Source organism: Seriola lalandi, unplaced genomic scaffold (assembly GCF_002814215.2).
Source record: "Seriola lalandi dorsalis isolate HSWRI2012SDOR001 ecotype SW California unplaced genomic scaffold, Sedor1 jcf7180002054943, whole genome shotgun sequence".
Lineage (NCBI taxonomy): Eukaryota > Metazoa > Chordata > Actinopteri > Carangiformes > Carangidae > Seriola > Seriola lalandi.
Window position 1 is genome coordinate 462952 of NW_019525494.1, and position 16689 is coordinate 479640.

General features: G+C 44.2%; 1 protein-coding gene across 1 annotated transcript in view; it reads left to right on the forward strand.

Moving 5' to 3' along the window:
- The window catches only part of snx7 (sorting nexin 7), a 35826-nt gene extending 26140 nt beyond the window's left edge, over positions 1 to 9686 (forward strand). Inside the window, exon 9 of the mRNA XM_023393810.2 lies at positions 8421 to 9686. Coding sequence (XP_023249578.1) covers positions 8421 to 8501 — 81 coding nt within the window. The 3' untranslated portion in view covers positions 8502 to 9686. The remainder of the gene's footprint in view (positions 1 to 8420) is intronic.
- Positions 9687 to 16689: the final 7003 nt, after the last annotated feature.

Sequence of the window (16689 nt, forward strand, 5' to 3'; positions counted from 1 at the left end):
GTGACTGCTTTGTTGTGACATCACAAAGTTCCAGAAGTCCTGACGGCTGGTTTTAAGGCTCAGTTTCTGAATACAGGCTGTGTGCATTTCTCTGTGGAATGAGGCTTTGATACTTTCACAGTATTAATATAGAAGCTAGAGCTGATCTATAATCACACTACACATGGACACAGACCTTTACACTGGAGGAGCTTTAATGAGATGTTGTAACCTCAGCAGTCTTAAGTTCTACAGTAATGGGCTGTTAGCAGGTTCCAGTGGAGCATTGTTCATATTTTCTCACGCCCACCTAAATTAAGAATGTTCTCACTGTTTTATTAAAACAGCTGATAACCACATCAAATTAATTTTGTCTCAGTGACTCATTTGGCAGAATTCCTGACATCAACGCTACTCAACAAACCAACTGCAGCCAAATTAAACTGTGTTAACACTCCTGATGATCTCCAGACAATCCACAGCACAAACAATAACTCTCAGTGCCCAGCTGAGAAGGATCCACCAGGACCAGATCACTGATATTGTTATTCTGATGCAGATGTGGGCTATTGCAGCCTCGGGGCCTGTGAATGATTTATTGGATCGGAGCGCAGAGAGACGGCCTATAAGAATCTAATAAGACACCTGCACCTGGGAGGGATTTATAACACCTAGTTGGGGTGTACGTGGGGACAGGGAAGTAGACGGGGAGGAAGAACGAGGGTCGACGGGGGGGATTGAGGGAAACAGCGATGTGAGGAAAGGAGGAGACATAAAAAGCACAAAGAAGAAGAGAATGGGGGAGGGAGGGGGAGACTCACAAACACAACAGGGTTGGATGGAGGAGGGTGTAAATATAGAAATGAGAGAACTCTAACAGTGTTCTTCACAAAGAGCCTGAGTGCGAGGTTTGATCTGATCCAGCTGAAATGTGAATCAAAAACTCATTCGTGCTAATTTACCAAATGTGAGGATGTGGGACTTTGTCATCAACATTTTTCCTTTTTCTCTGCAGTTTTATAAACTAATCTTTGTCAAATTAATCATCAGAATAATCAAACTGTCAGTGGATGATGAAATTTTGCAGCAAATAGTTCAACAAAGAACTTCGTCATGATATCTTGAGGGATTTAGACATTTTTCTGCGCTTGAACACCAACAAATCATAACTTAAACTGTCAAGTCCTTCTGACAGTTTGTCCCATGTGACATTCATGTAGCATTAACACAGAGTGACAGAGGAGCAGGCGGGGGAGGGGGGCGTGAAGTGGATGGCAGGACACACTTACCTGTACCTTAGATAACCACTTTCTCCCCTGTTGCTGTTGCTTCGTGTGACAGCAGCACGTTGGGTACGGAGTGAAACGACAGCGTGGTTTCATACACACAGCCGCTCAGATCATTAGTCTGATGATCAGATAAACCTTTCAGTCAGTTGATGGTTTCAGCTCTTCCATTGGGACGATGTTCTGCTTTTCATTGTCTCGTTTCACTGTGACTATAGAAGCAACGAGCAAACAAAGGACGGAACTATCTTAACCAATTATCAAGAATAAAGAATGACAAATTCTGATGGACAGTTTCTCTGCTTCCAGGTCTTATGTAAAGGGAGACTAATGATGATGGTGTCCAGCAGACAGTTCTAGTCATTTGTTATAGTTATATATCAGAATTATCACAGTTTAGTTAAGATGGAGTGAACGTTTGTATTTAAGCATTAGAATAATATCATGTCCAACACACCTGTGTCATGAGGGACAGGTAGCAGTCCTGGGTTTACCTGTCGCATGCCCAGTCTGTGAACAAGGGAAGAGCAAATGTATTTATTTTCTGAGCTGTAACGTCTTTTAGAGACGGACACTGGAGACACACCTGTCACCTGTCCAGCACGGTGCTGTTAAACCAGAAACAGTCAGGGACGACCGCGTGCAGTGTAAAACGGGTTTTTAACGGGTTTACTCGCATTTAAAAAACCTGCTTCTACCTGCTGACTTCGGTGTTAAAAGGTTTTACAGGCTGAAAATCTCCGGTGCGGCGCTGTCACTGTTTTCTCCATGTTTGGACCGACACGTGCGTCCGGGAGACTGTTGCTGGTTGATGCTGTACAGAACATAACGTGAGTCAGAATAATCAATTAGATAATTCTGATTAATTAAAAGTGATAATTAGAGTTTACTAATAATACTAATTGTGTGGCATCTCTACCGTGATGTAGCGTGAAACTGGTCTTGTAATCAAACACATCTGCCTTCAGACTGAATGGACCTTTAAGCTGCAGAAGCTGATGCTTTTCTGGAGGCTGGATGCACATTAATGATGCACATGGATACTGGGAGACAGCTGTGAATGCATCAGTCCATTATCCATGATGTGTTTTTATATTTCGCTGCGTGCTCCTGGTGTCTTCGTTCACTGCATTAGATGATGCAGAAGAACAGTCACACACAGACTGTAGACCACTGCTGTGGTTCCCTACCTTCACTTCAGGTGTGGCGTCAGTAATGATAACCCTGTGCTGCTGCGCTGTAGAAACACATGTGCTCCAGTGTATTAGTTTCTCTAAGCCGGGCTGTCATCAGATTGCTGTGTGGGCGCAGCAGGACGAGGAGGCGCTGATATTTGCGATTCTATTAGCACGTCGACATGCAGTTTTCATCACAGTGCCTCCTCCTGCACAGGCTGCGTATTGTCTCACAGCAGCAGGAGGGAGGTCCATCATTCAACACATTAACAAAGAGTCGGTTAAAATGCGCTTTTTAATCGGAAATACAAAGGTGGTATTAATGATTGATTGATTGATTTTGGCTCGTCAGGTTCTGGCTCACACCTGACACCAAATCAAAGGCCAACATGAGGAGAATAATCATTCATGAATATTCAACATGTGAGTGATGTTTAACCAGATTAAACTTTGAGCTGCAACACAGTGAAACTTGGAGCAGGAAGCAGCAGCATCAGTGAAGCAGTGATTATTATTCACACACAGGTTGTGATGAGCCCAGTGTTCTGCTCTTTCCTCTCCGTGGACGGCAAAGGCAGAGCTGTGTTGGTATTGCCATGGTTACCTCATAGCAACAGGGATTCTGCTGGTGAATGGGACTGATATAAATAATGGGATGTTGGTTATGTTTCATTATTTTTATTGACTTTATAGAACTGGACTGGCTGTTGGAGGCTTCACTGGTATTTGTGGGCGGCTGTGGCAGGATACTGTGGGATGAGCAGCAGCTAGAGTCACTTATGATTCAACTAAAACCAATGGCAGATGGACTGAATTTAAATTCCTAGATTCGGGTAGATTTTTATTTCCTGTCTCCCCTGATGCTGAGGAGGGAGTCTCTCCTCGCACAGTGGAAACCAATTTATTTCCACCTGTAGAAACAACTTGGTGTGAGCTCGAGTGTTTGTCAACCTTGGATGGAATCGTTTTAAATACTGGTGTTCGTCTGAAGGTTTGTGTTGCAGCTCGGTGGTTGGACCCAGACACAAACCGACCAGGAGACGGTTGAAGGTGATTCACTGTAACGCGTCTGCAGATGGATCCGGTGGGTGGGCGTGGAAGTGGTTTGGGAATTGTAGAGGAGGAAGGATGGTAGCAGAGAGACGGGCTGGAGGCGGAGCAGACTGTGGATCAGGACCAGGGTTGTGCAGGTGGAGTGAACCTGAGGTCAGGTGTGCACAAAACCAGTTAGCAGCCTCCTCGTGGTCGTATCCCTCCTCCACTCAGACTAGTTCCAGGTTACAGGTTAAATTCTGTCATAACATCTGTGAAGTCTTGAGTAATGGCTACAAAGTTTGTGAGGGTTAGTGGAGAGAGAACACCGCGCCCCCCTCAGGTAGAACAGGCATGACCTTTGACCTTCAACATGGTCATGTGACATGTTGTATTGCATAGTTAAACACGGCAGCAACAGACAAACAGCTCATCTGCACACCTGTTCTGACATGCTATACTGTGTGTGTGTGTGTGTGTGTGTGTGTGTGTGTGTGTGTGTGTGTTGACTCTCTGTGTTTACCTGTTCAGCACCAGTGGAGCTTAGAGAATAGCTGTCAGCTGATCCAATCTACTTTCCTAATGAAGCCTGTAATTACTGCTCTCTTTGTGTGTGTGTGTGTGTGTGTGTGTGTGTGTGTGTGTGTCTTTGTGTTTAAAGCAAACTTTGAGTCTCAGGTGAATTTATGTATTTACATCAGTTTACTGTTGTATTTTAAATCAGTCTGACCAACGTTTCTACCTCTAAGATTCACCTGTTTTCTTCTTCTGCAGCTTTAAAGGATAATTCCACTTTATCCGTCTTTATTCGTTTGGATCAGTGTTGATGAGCTCAGTGGGTCAGATGATCAGTCAGCTGTTGTTCAGATGGTTCACAGTGCAGCCATGATGTTGTTATAATCATTGTGCAGGAAACCTGTGAGCACCGCTGTAGTGAGTGCAGCATGTCACAGGTGAAGCAGGAAGTGGGTCTGAAACAGTGATGGAGATCTTTCTGTGTAACTCGTCTGTTTGTTTACAGCCCAGCGTCCTTGTTACCAGATGTTGGTATCCATGGTGATGTAACATTGAGCACAAAGTGCTGAGATCCTTGGATGGCTTCATCTCTAAAAGCAGGTTAAAGGAGCAACAAACCTCCGACCAATCAGAGCAAAGGAACGTGTTGACGTAGCGCAGAGTGTACTTCTTCTTCTTTGGAGAGAATACAGGTTCAGTTCATTTAATACTGTTGTCATAACTGATTCAACAGCCAACAGGGACGGGGCCGCTTCTTTTCTACGTGTCTGTTTGTTGTTGCACGTTTCGTCCTGTCGATCCTCTGCAGCCGCTCACTTCCCTCTCTGCAGATTCACCCACACGGATCTTCACCTGCTGCTTCCACGTGACGCGGCTGCCTTTCATCAGACGTGTTCGGTATTTGAACACGAATATTAAAATCATCACAGCATGTGCGTCTGATTGGACACTGTGTATATCTGTCCCTGAGTTCAGACGGACTCGAAGAACAAAGGCAGTGACTTGGACTCAGAGTGTGTAACATACTTTATTTTAGACCCAGGGACTGAGGAGTGAACACTGAGATACAGGATTAAATGGTGGAAATGGGATTTTCTGTTTCTCTGTGTCTTTAAAGAGGACTCGGTTATCCAGTAAACTGAAAGAGATTCAGACTCCATCCGGTCAGAAGCTTCAGTACAAAACCATGAATCCCTCTCTGTGTGTAAACTGGAAATGAATCAATCCTGTTTCCTCTTCCAGCTCGTTTTGTTGTTGTCAGATTAATGTGCTGCGATTTCCTCTCTCTGTAGTCCTCCTTAAGGAAGGCAGTGCTGAGTCGACAGCCTGTTAAATCCAGGCTCCTCGGACAGATTTAGAGCCTCGCTGGAACATCTGAATCTGCTTTGTTAGAAACACCCTCACTGTTATATCTGCCTCAGGAGCCGAGAGCTGCAGCTCTTAGAATTTCAAATTAACGCTGCAAAGACAACAACTGTTACTAACTTTAATCACAACGCTTTGGAGAGAAGTTCAAACATTGAGTGCAATATCTGCAGAGTTAGAAAAGTACACCTTCTCTGAAAGCAGAATCTACAGAGCTCATGAGAGCTGAGTGTAGTCGTGATGTCTAGGGATCGTCTGAGTGAGATCAGCTGATCCACATCATATGTTGTGTGTTGTTATAGCAGCTGGTTTAACGGTTGGTCAGTCCGCTTAGCTTTGTTGTGTGCAGACCTCCGACAGGCGGCAGCGTCACCTGATAAAAGAACCACAACAAGTCATCGACATGCTTTTACTTTGTTCAACAGCAGTACAGAAAACTCCCAAGGAGCATTGCAGGAGGCGTGCGTTCTATCAGTCTCACTTTGTAAAAGTTCCACACTCGGGACATCCATGTTGTGTCAGCATCAGATGGAAATCATGGGATATACAACTGATTTTCCCATCGCAGTCTGCAGTGATGTAACTACTAACCACTAACTACTAATACACGCTGAGGGCAGCCGTTAACTGCTCATGGGTAATATTATTTCAGCCAACATCAACATCATCAGATTTACATTTACACTTATCATCACCACCGCACAGTAGGATGCCTTTATTGTGAAACAGAAACAGGAAGTGTTGACAATGCTAATGAACGCTTGACTCATCATTCTGTAACATTATGGTAAAGCTCCAAGTTTCTTCTTCTTCTGTGTTTTATTTGAAGTGTTGGTCCATCAGAAGATATAAAAACCATCTCAGTGTAGTTTTACATCTCCTCTCTCAGGCTTCTCTCTGCAGCTCTAGTAACAACAGGTCAGTGAGCCAATCAGAAGAGAGGAGGCTCTGAGCCTCTCTTCTAAATGGCTGACTGCTTTCTGAGTGATCCAATAAAAAATAAAGCAGATTTCAGGTAAAACACTCAGAGAAACCAAATCCTGCAAGGTTTGGATGGTGGGTCCAGGTGGGCGGGGCTTGGTGACTGCTTTGTTGTGACATCACAAAGTTCCAGAAGTCCTGACGGCTGGTTTTAAGGCTCAGTTTCTGAATACAGGCTGTGTGCATTTCTCTGTGGACTGAGGCTTTGATACTTTCACAGTATTAATATAGAAGCTAGAGCTGATCTATAATCACACTACACATGGACACAGACCTTTACACTGGAGGAGCTTTGAAGAAAGACATTGAATATATACAAGACAGATATTTGATGAAATATTTGTTTCACTGAAAAGCACAATAAAGAAGAGCAGAGCAGAAACTAATCTGGACTGACAGACATAAAGGTTTTACTGCAGCAGAGTTGAGCCAATGTGTCGAGGCAAAACAGAGAAAAATATGGATCCAAACAGGAAGTGGTTGGATGTAGGGCAGGCGCTTTATACAGGCTGGACAAGATGAACAACTATAATGATAATAATAATAATAATAATAATAATAATACCTTTATTTATGCAGCACCTTTAAAAACAGAGTTTACAACAACAACATGGCCGAACAGAAACAGGAAGAACTGAGGTAAAGATAGAGAGACAAGACAAACAATATAACGAGGTAAGATTAGATATTCCTTTATTAGTTTGCAGTATTACAGCAGCAAAGTGACAGTACAAAGAAAGAACAACTGCAAATGACAATATCAAATACTAAATAATATGATATATACAATTAGATATTCGGATGGAACAGAAAACAAAAAAATAGCAGCAGATAATCTTCTTTAATATAAATAAAGAGACTCCTGCTGATTGGCTGGAGGGAGGTGGGACCTGGGGGGGGGCATGTGTTGGCTCTCCTGCAGAAGAAGCGGCTGATGTGTGCGTCAGATGAGACTCTTCTCGTCACCAGACGTTTACTGTTCGAGAAGTTTGAGGTTTGACGCTGTCTCACCTCCTCGACCTCCTGACCTCGTCACTGGACTTTGTGGCCCCTCCCCCTCAGGTTTTAACTCGTCCTGAAATCATTTCTATGACAGAACTCCAGGCTCCAGTGCTGCGGATGGCGTTGAGAGAAATTGGCTGTTAAACGGGGAGATGGCGGCCGAGGCTCTGACTTATCACCGCCTCTAAACGAACGACCATTACCTTGGAAAAACTGACTGCACTTTATTGATGTGTGCTGACAGAGTGGAACCTCGGCTCCCAGATTGGCTTTTGAGAGTGTCTGTGCTGTCGGTGAGGGCCTGTCATTTTCACTTTGTGGCTGCACGGCTTCCTGCCTCTCCTGTTTTCCACATAACTGCTTCTTTGCCATAAAAGTGTGATTCGCTTTGTCAAGTCCTCTGCCTCACACACACACACACACACACACACACACACACACACACAATGGCACTCTTTCAGTGTCTGTCGGTGCAATCATGTGCTCTCACTGATGAGATGGCGGGGGAGTTAGAGGAAGAAAAGGAGCGAGATAAAAAGGTGGAGAGAAGATGTTCAGGAAAACTCGGACTGAGGGAAACTGTTTCATATCTGATGAGAAAAAGTGAAGAAAATCTTCACAATGATTCTCTCGTGAAGATTTTACAACATTTGATGTAAATATCAATAAATAAGCTTAGAAGAAGATCGGTGTCAGAGAGAACCAGCTTCCTGCAGAGTGTCCTGGAGAGAACCTGTCACACCTGTGGTCGGGGTCATGTGGTCCGGCCCGTGGGGAAAAATTTGCACTATGGTGATTTTTAGTTCCGGTTCAGTTCAGGTTCACGCTGACAGTAAACACACCGACAGGTGACACGTTAGCCGCCGCTTTTCAATCTGTGATGTGCCTCAACTCTGAGTCAGGAAACGCCTCCTGAGTGTGGCGGTCTCAGGCGCCTCAGATGAAACCGGTTGTATGACGATGGCGTGACGTTAGAACGTGTGTGAGGCTGAAGTGTGATGTGTTTTTGATGGACTTTAAAGGAAATGAAAACCTGCATGTGATTATGAGGATGATGCTGATGAAGGTGTGTCCTCTCTTTCAGTGCCTGGCGGTGTGGGAGTCCTTCCTCCTGTCTCAGAGGGCGGAGCCTAGTGAGCAGAGAGATGGAGAAGAGGTCTGTTAAAGAGTGGAGGTCACACCGTCCGCCGTGTGTCCACCTCCAAATACAGACTCATACAAAACATGCATCATGTACGAAACAAGCTCTGTCTCTCTCTCTGTCTGTCTCTCTCTCTCTCTCTCTCTGTCTGTCTGTCTCTCTCTCTCTCTCTCTCTCTCTCTCTCTCTCTGTCTCTCTCTCTCTCTCTCTCTCTCTCTCTCTCTCCCTGTCTCTCTCTCTCCCTCTCTCTCTCTCTCTCTCTCTCTCTCTCTCCCTGTCTCTCTCTGTCTCTCTCTCTGTCTCTCTCTCTCTCTCTCTCTCTCTCTTCCTGGCCAAAGAGGTTAATTCCAGTGATGGTTGGACATCACACAAACCGACACTGTGATCCAAGTGACCAAACATACGAGTGTTTACACAACCTCCATGTTCACGGCCAAAAGTTCCCGTTAGACTCCTGCTCCTCCTGCTCCTCCTCCTGCTCCTCCTCCTGCTCCTCCTCTCTTCTGCTGCTCCTCTGAAACACTTCCTCTGCTGTGGATGGAGAACAGGATGGTGGCACCATCACTAATGATAGTCAGGTGACACGGAGCCGGTTCCATCAGGGAGGAGTCTAACAGCTCCAGAGGAAAGTGACGTGTCTGGATGTGAAACCACAGACTGAGCAGTAGGAGATAAAAGTTTGAAGTGACAGCAGATCTGAGGTCAGCTGTTGGTGTTTTAGCAGCAGAAGAAGCCGGTGTGAATCTTTTTCTAGACCTTTTTAAAAAGTTGACATCTCTAACGTTCTCTCTCTAAACGCCTTTAATTAGGACCAGCTATTGAAACCAATGAGGAGGAACCATGTGACTGAGTGTAGTACAGCTTTGTAGACATGACCACTACTTCTAACCAAACTACTTCCATGGAGCTGAGTCAGGTGACGTTCAAAGCCTTATGCAGTATGAAACTGATGAGTGGATGTTTGGTTGTTTGTGCCGATAGAGATTTCCTGTTTACATGTGACGACGACTCGGTGTCGCTGCGTTCGTCGGTTTTATACTGATTGTGTTTCTGACCTTTTCTCTCTCGCTCTCTTTTTGCTTTTATCATTATTGAATATGTAAAAAAGAAAAAGTCTGAATAAAATTGTTTTGGAGATGTTGCCATAATAATAATGATGATGATGATGATGATGATGATAATAATAAAGACAGATCTCACCCTGTAAAACTGATGTTGATCGTCTCTCTCGGGGATTCAGACTCTCTGAAACTCTCTCTAAAGGTTTGAGCTGATGAACCGGATCACTGTTTCCTGCTGCCACACAAACTGATGGTTTATGAAACCATTCATACATCGTCCACGACCGCTGACCCGCTGCAGTGTCGGTGGGTTTCTCTTGTTTTCTCATGTTTCCAGCTGCACAGAAAGAAAACTGTCAGCCTTAAACTGCAGTGTTTGAAAGTGTTTTAAACCTGTTGCCACGGAAACGGTATCGTTACAAGAGGAAAGAGGTGAGATGTGTCCCGATACAGGGGCCACATCCATCAGACGACACGGCCCACTCTGCGTCACCAGCTGTCCCTGCCCTTACTGTTGCCTAGCAACCTTGACAGTTTTGGTCGTGGTCGTTAAACCTCAAGATGGAGCCAGAATTTTAGTTTGCTCTTGAACTGATCTGAAACCCGATACTCACATATCTACACATCTTACATCTGGGACACGGAGGATCCACCTGTTGGGACAAGATGGGACACAGAGGATCCACCTGTTGGGACAAGATGGGACACAGAGGATCCACCTGTTGGGACAAGATGGGACACAGAGGATCCACCTGTTGGGACAAGCTGGGACACGGATGATCCACCTGTTGGGACAAGATGGGACACGGAGGATCCACCTGTTGGGACAAGATGGGACACGGAGGATCCACCTGTTGGGACAAGATGGGACACAGAGGATCCACCTGTTGGGACAAGCTGGGACAGCGTCGTCTCTCCGCTGGGGCGCAGTGGGTTGTCAGGACGACCCACTGCGGGACACAGAGACAGGTTTTGGTTCAGTAGCGACCTCAAAGATTTCTGTTTCATCATCTGTGGCGACACCTGTGGCCGCGCACGGTAACTGCAACTTTAATGTGAAGAGATGCAGGTGTGTGTTTCAGCCAGAGATCTTTTGACTGCACAATATTTTTACTGCAGGATGATATTGAATGTAAATATAATAATGTTGATGCGTCGCTCATCTGGTCACATGATGAGTGTGAACTAGAAAACGAGCGTACAAATGAATCCAACGTGTCCTCAACCACGCACAGGAGCGTCTCCCCTACGGCGGCACACGTACCGGACCTTGGTTGTCATGGTTACAATAATCAAAACTCGGACTGTACCCGAGAGCGGCGTATACCTACCTTCGTTGCCATGGTTACTATAATAACGGTCGTGTCTTGGTTAGATTTAGGAAAAGATGATGATTTTTGTGAAGATAAGTGGTTCCTCATCATTAGACGGGCCCGGGCCAAACCTGGGCCGCTGTGGGAAGAACATGGTATGTGCTCCACCAGGTGAGTTACCAGGGCGACCTGCTATTATGGGATTTGACTTGGATTCACCACCAGGACTCAAGTGGTGCCTGAGCAGTCGTTCAGCTGTAAAGCTTCAGATCTGTTGGTGGAAAGAGTCTGAAGTTCGTCCCTTCAGAACTGAACTGACTGTGGTGACTCATCAGCTGACTGGACCAGGAGCCTTTAACAGCGGAGCAGAACAGTGTCGTCTGTTACTGCGGTAACAGCTGAAAGACTGAATGACTAACATCGACAGGCTCCACACTACGGCCTGGAGGTGGAGACCAAGCCGGAGCTGGAAGGAGAGTGGATGTGAGGTGTAAATTACAAATGAAAACAATGTCATGAACCTGATTGTGCCAGTTGGAGAACGGGATCTGAACAGAACCGTCTTCAGCATCAGATTTATACACGTTTTCTGGTCTGCCGAGTTTTCGGGGCAGCTGCTGCAGGACGGTGAACCTGAGGCTGAATGAAAATAAATTATAGTTCTGGACAAAGACGGAGCTGATGAAACCTCAGGCTCATGGTACCTGACGCTGGTTTGGATCCGTCCGTGAGATCTGAAGGAAAATATAGAATCTCAGCCTCGTGTGGAACAGACTTAAACATCATGTGCAGATATTAAACCTGTGTTTTCTCTCTCTCTCTCTCTCCAGGGAGCTCGACCCGGCTGAGCACAGCTCTCCTGTTCCTACATGCCGCCATGTTCTCCCCCTCCCCCTCCCCCCGCTCGTATTCCCCTCTGCATTATGTGGAGGGTCTGATTCAAAGTGCTGTTTTATGTAAAGAAGTCTTTAATATATAATGTGATTACTGTATAGGATAACCTACTTAGTAACGTGTAGCTGCATGTTCTCTAGCGTGCAGGGAGAAGAAACGTGGTGGTTTTTGTTCATGTTAAAAGCGAAGCTGAGGAGGCTGTTCCCATCTGCACAGTTCTTGTGCAGTGTGTACTTGTGTGTACTTTACTGCAGTGTAGTGTGGTGTATTGTCCTAGTGGCAGCAGCTGACACTGAGTCTTTTTGGAACTACTGTTTTTATGAGTGGAGTTGGACAGATTGTTCTACTCATCGTGATCCTTCTGAAAACGTGTTTGTCTGTTCAGTTCATTCTCAGACTCTCGGACTGAAAACTCAGTTTGTCGATTGTTTTGAGAAAAATATCATAAACTCTAATTGCATCTTTTTTCACTTCCAGCTGTTCTTGTTTCAGATGATTTAAATTTGAATTGATTAATTTTTTCCTCTGGTTTCACTATTTTACAAATTATTCTTGTTTTTATTTTCACTAACTTTCTTCTGTGTTTCTTTCATTTTCCCTGGGCTGCATTGTAACGAGGTTTCCCAGTTCAAATAACGGTTGGATGAAGGTGGCAGTTGCTGTAGAGCTCCAATAAAACATGCATTACTACATATTACTACATATTTTCCTTTTGTTCCACTGGTATGAAATTGTGCGGAGTACAGAGGTGAAGACATGAAATTCAGATGTTCACGACAACATCTGGCTCCTTCAGTGGCAGGACTCTCAGATGAATAATGCATCTTCTCCTTTAAAGTGTTGGTTCTTCTTCAAACAACATGGCTGCTTCCCCCCTCTGTGGCCTCGTTTCTCGGAGCCTTTGGACGCCACATATGGTCTAATAGAGCTTCCCTCAGGTGGAGGAGGATTCATTATTCACCCAGTGAGAGGAAAGTCTCGGTGGCTGTGGCGTTGGCCTGGCACAGAACGACTGTTCTATTGGCAGAGATGAACCGAAGCCAAGTGAGCTGATACAGTACGATTCGCTCAGCGTGATGGAGTCGGTCCAAGTATGGCAGCACTGAGGGACGGCTTCAGGCCCTGTGTGTAAATGTGTAGTAAATGTACACACACACACTCACATTATTAATGTATTTAACCATGCATGCCCTACTTCTTCTCTGCCTGCTGCCAGCACGATCGTATGTCTCATGTAATCCTGTCTCTTATAAATTAGGTGCACTTTATTTTTGAAGGAATGTATTCTGTGGTTTCCTGGATGTACAGTATGTGTAGATTTGTAAAATGTAAATGCTGTTTTATTTGTTTTCCTACAATATCCACTCACAGCAGCTAAAGTGGAACGTTAAGGTCCACGTCAGCGAAACCTCATCATCTGTGCACGTCCACGAGGCCGAGCAGCTGCAGCCTGGAGTCGATGAATGCGCAGACTGTAGGGACACACCATATGTGTTGAATACACCCGCCTGAACTCGCCCTCCTACGCACCGGCTCGGTTAGGACTTCATAACCAGAAGGCCTGAAGAGCTGAGGGAAGGAGCTTCGCTGCTTCCTCTCTCATCTCCTTTAGGAAACACCGGAGCTTCCTTTATCAAAGGAAAGGAGAAAATATCGTCCCACAATTCCTTGCTGCAGCAACATTTAAAATGAGGCACCATTGTAGTTTCACCTCGTGAATGTAGAAACACCAGAGCACCTATATGCTTGTGACATGATGCAAGACTTTTGGGAATCCTTGTCTGATTGGCTGAAGCCCAAATCCATAAATATAGATTCACTCTCTTTAAATCCAGTGAGGAGTCATCATGGAGAACAAGCAGATTGATTTTATAGTTAAAAATATCATCGCCATAACTAAATAATATATACATAAATGCAGTTTCACAAACGCCCCCACTGTGTTAGTGGAAGGCACTAAAATATAAATACTGTATATAAAAAAGGTCAATAGCGCCCGTGCCAGGAAACTTATGTGTAATATAATTTATTCTGGCCTCTGACTCACTTCCTTATTTCATTGAATTATTATTTCAATGGCTCAACTTTCTCTATTTGTATTATTATGTTATTTCGATCAGTCCTGTTTGTTTTCTTTAAAAGAAACTTTAGTGTCATTCAGTGTGATTCTCTCAGCACCACGGTGTCTTCTCTCAAGTCCTTATGAATTCTCCTTCACTTCTTTCCCCGACCTCATGACGTTTTCCACAAGCATCAACCTCCAGGATGAAGAACAAAAGCTGCAGTTCCTCTAATGGCCACTAGAGTCTGGCTCCAACAGTGAGTCAGTCCCCATAGACTGTTTTGGTCTCTAGAGCTAATTTCCTCCTTCATGACACCTGTTTATATAACTCACCTGTTTACATTTTGTTAAGGACTAAAGTTATGGAGGATTGCTAACGATGCTAACAGGAGAGGATGCTTGCCACATTAATAAACGAGCTCCACACAAGCCCCTCCTCTGTGCCCATTTTAGGATTAGCTGGGAGTTAGGTGGAGTCAGGCACTGACAAGATGGCGACGGTGGAGCAGCTTCAAAACCTCTCTTCAGAAACCTGTGCGTGACATCACAGCAGCTACGTCCGTCTTTATTTTGATGCAGCCCAGAACTGTCACAGAGGAAATCGTCGGCAGCTTTTGGAACAGGTGCATCCCACATTGTGGGGACACTTACAGTTCATAGGCAACAAACTAGTGAGAAGGAGCACACCCCAGATCCCCAGCCGGAAGCTGAAAATATTGTTTTCATGTTGGAAGAAGTGAAGAAGAAGAAACCCTTTGACTCTGGGAGACTGAAGGAATATAAATAATGACTTCTAGACCTCTTCAAAGGTAGGGAGTAATACTCCTTATTACTTAACACTTACTTAAGTTTATGGATTTTTATCTTTATACTTTTTGCTGCGCTGCTTTGCACAAGGTTTTTTGGTTACGAGCGACCAGGTGTGTTTGAAGAGGCTCGGCCCCTCAGGTGTTTTTGTTCCTTCAGTTTAAACTTCACTCTTTACTGATTTAAAGGTAAACTGACATGAACAGCTCCTGCTCCAGGCTCAGTCTGAGTGGTCGGAGTGAACCATTAACTCCACTCAGGTAACACACACCTGCTGCTGTGAGAGCGGGACGATAATTACACTGTAAACATCAGAGCAGCAGCACAGCAGGAACAGGAGGATGATTGATTATTGATTATTGAATAAGAAATAAAATAAGAATAGAAACAGAATCTAAAATAGATCAGATGAAACAGAAATACAATTTACAACAATATACAAGGCAATGTAGCAACATGTGCAATATAAAGATAATGAAGTGGTTGTGCAGTTTGTCCCATTTCTATTGTAATACACAATCAGTTTTCTCCATGTTCATGGATCTGAGTCTTGGACTGTGTTGTGCAGTCGTGGCTGAATGTATGAGTTTACAGTTGTAGGATACAATAATTTGATCTTTTTTTTCCTACATGATGTCGTATATGAAAAAACCCAAAATGACTGAAAGAGGACAAGTTGATTAGTATAAGCAAATTATTTAAACTATTTATTTATTTGCAGTTTGTATTTAGAGGATAATTGGGAAGAATTCACCAATGAGAGAGAAGTGGCCCTGCAGTTAGAAAGTTAGAAGTGTGCAGCAGACGAACAGCGTTAGTAAATGTTTTTATTTGTTTTTTTATTATGTAAACTTCATAAACTATATTCAAACAACATTCGAAGAGAAATGATTCTGTCCCAAGGTTTTTGATCACAACCTGAGGTTTCCACTGTGTCCCTCAACAATCAGTGACAATAATCATTTGATCATTAAAACAGTGTTTGCTTGGTGTAATCAATAATGTGAGGCTGCGCTGAGGCTTCAGCAGTTTAAGTAATTGAATGATGGAAGGAAAGTGAAAGAAACAAGGATTTCATGCTGAAAGAATCTTGTTTTTGGTCACGTTTGTTTTGGTTTCTGAAAGCTGTCAATCAAACTCCACTGTGGACTGAACTCTGGTGTGTGAAGATGATTGGTTGGTCTGTCAGTGCAGAAGTTCAGGTGCTTTTCCTGATAAATCAAAGTTAAAACAGAGTGAGGTCCCACCATAACAAAAACCTTACTTCCTGCCCAGTCCCGGGAAGGCGGGACTTAGCCTCTCAACCTATGAGGCCACACCTGAACTGATAAGAGGTCTGGATCAGGCTCTCCCTTTGTTTGCTGCAGCATGTTGATCTGCAGGTGATGTTTCCTGAAGCTGTCTGTGCATCAGATGCATCATTAGAGTAAGTTGCTGATGTTTGTTATTGTTATTGCTGTTGCTTTGTTTAATAGAGAGCCTTGATTAGATTAATTAAGTATCACTGTTTGCCTTTAAGTCATTAAATAACCTGTAGCAGTGGAAACAGCTGACCTGCCTCTCTCAGGTGAAAACACCTACAACAGTCTGAGAGTTTAGGTGTTCTCATGTGTTGGACTGTTTCCTGTTGAACTGGTGCAGTGATTCAGCTCAGCTGTCGTCTCACTGACGCTGACAGACGTAGTTATGTTCAATGTTCAGAGACCAAAACCAAACCCTGAGTTAATGTTGTCAATAAACATTATCCAGTGGGAGGGAAACCAGAGAGGAAGTGATTGTTGTTGTGGAGCCTTCATGTTGTAAGTGATGACATTGACGTGTAGACACTATTTGAAAACTACTGTGAGTATGTTCAGCACGTTTTCTGTATCTTTCCTTTGGAAAGAACAAGCTGTCTCTCCTCTGGTCCTCAGGCTTTAACTTTGTGGAAACACAGAAGCTCTTTGGATAAAACCAGCAACCATAAAGTCAATTTCTGCACCTGTGGTATCACAATATAAAACGAGTAAAAGAAACACCAGCAGCAGTGATGTCAACAGAATTGAACTCCCATGTGTGATTGTCATCGATAGTTG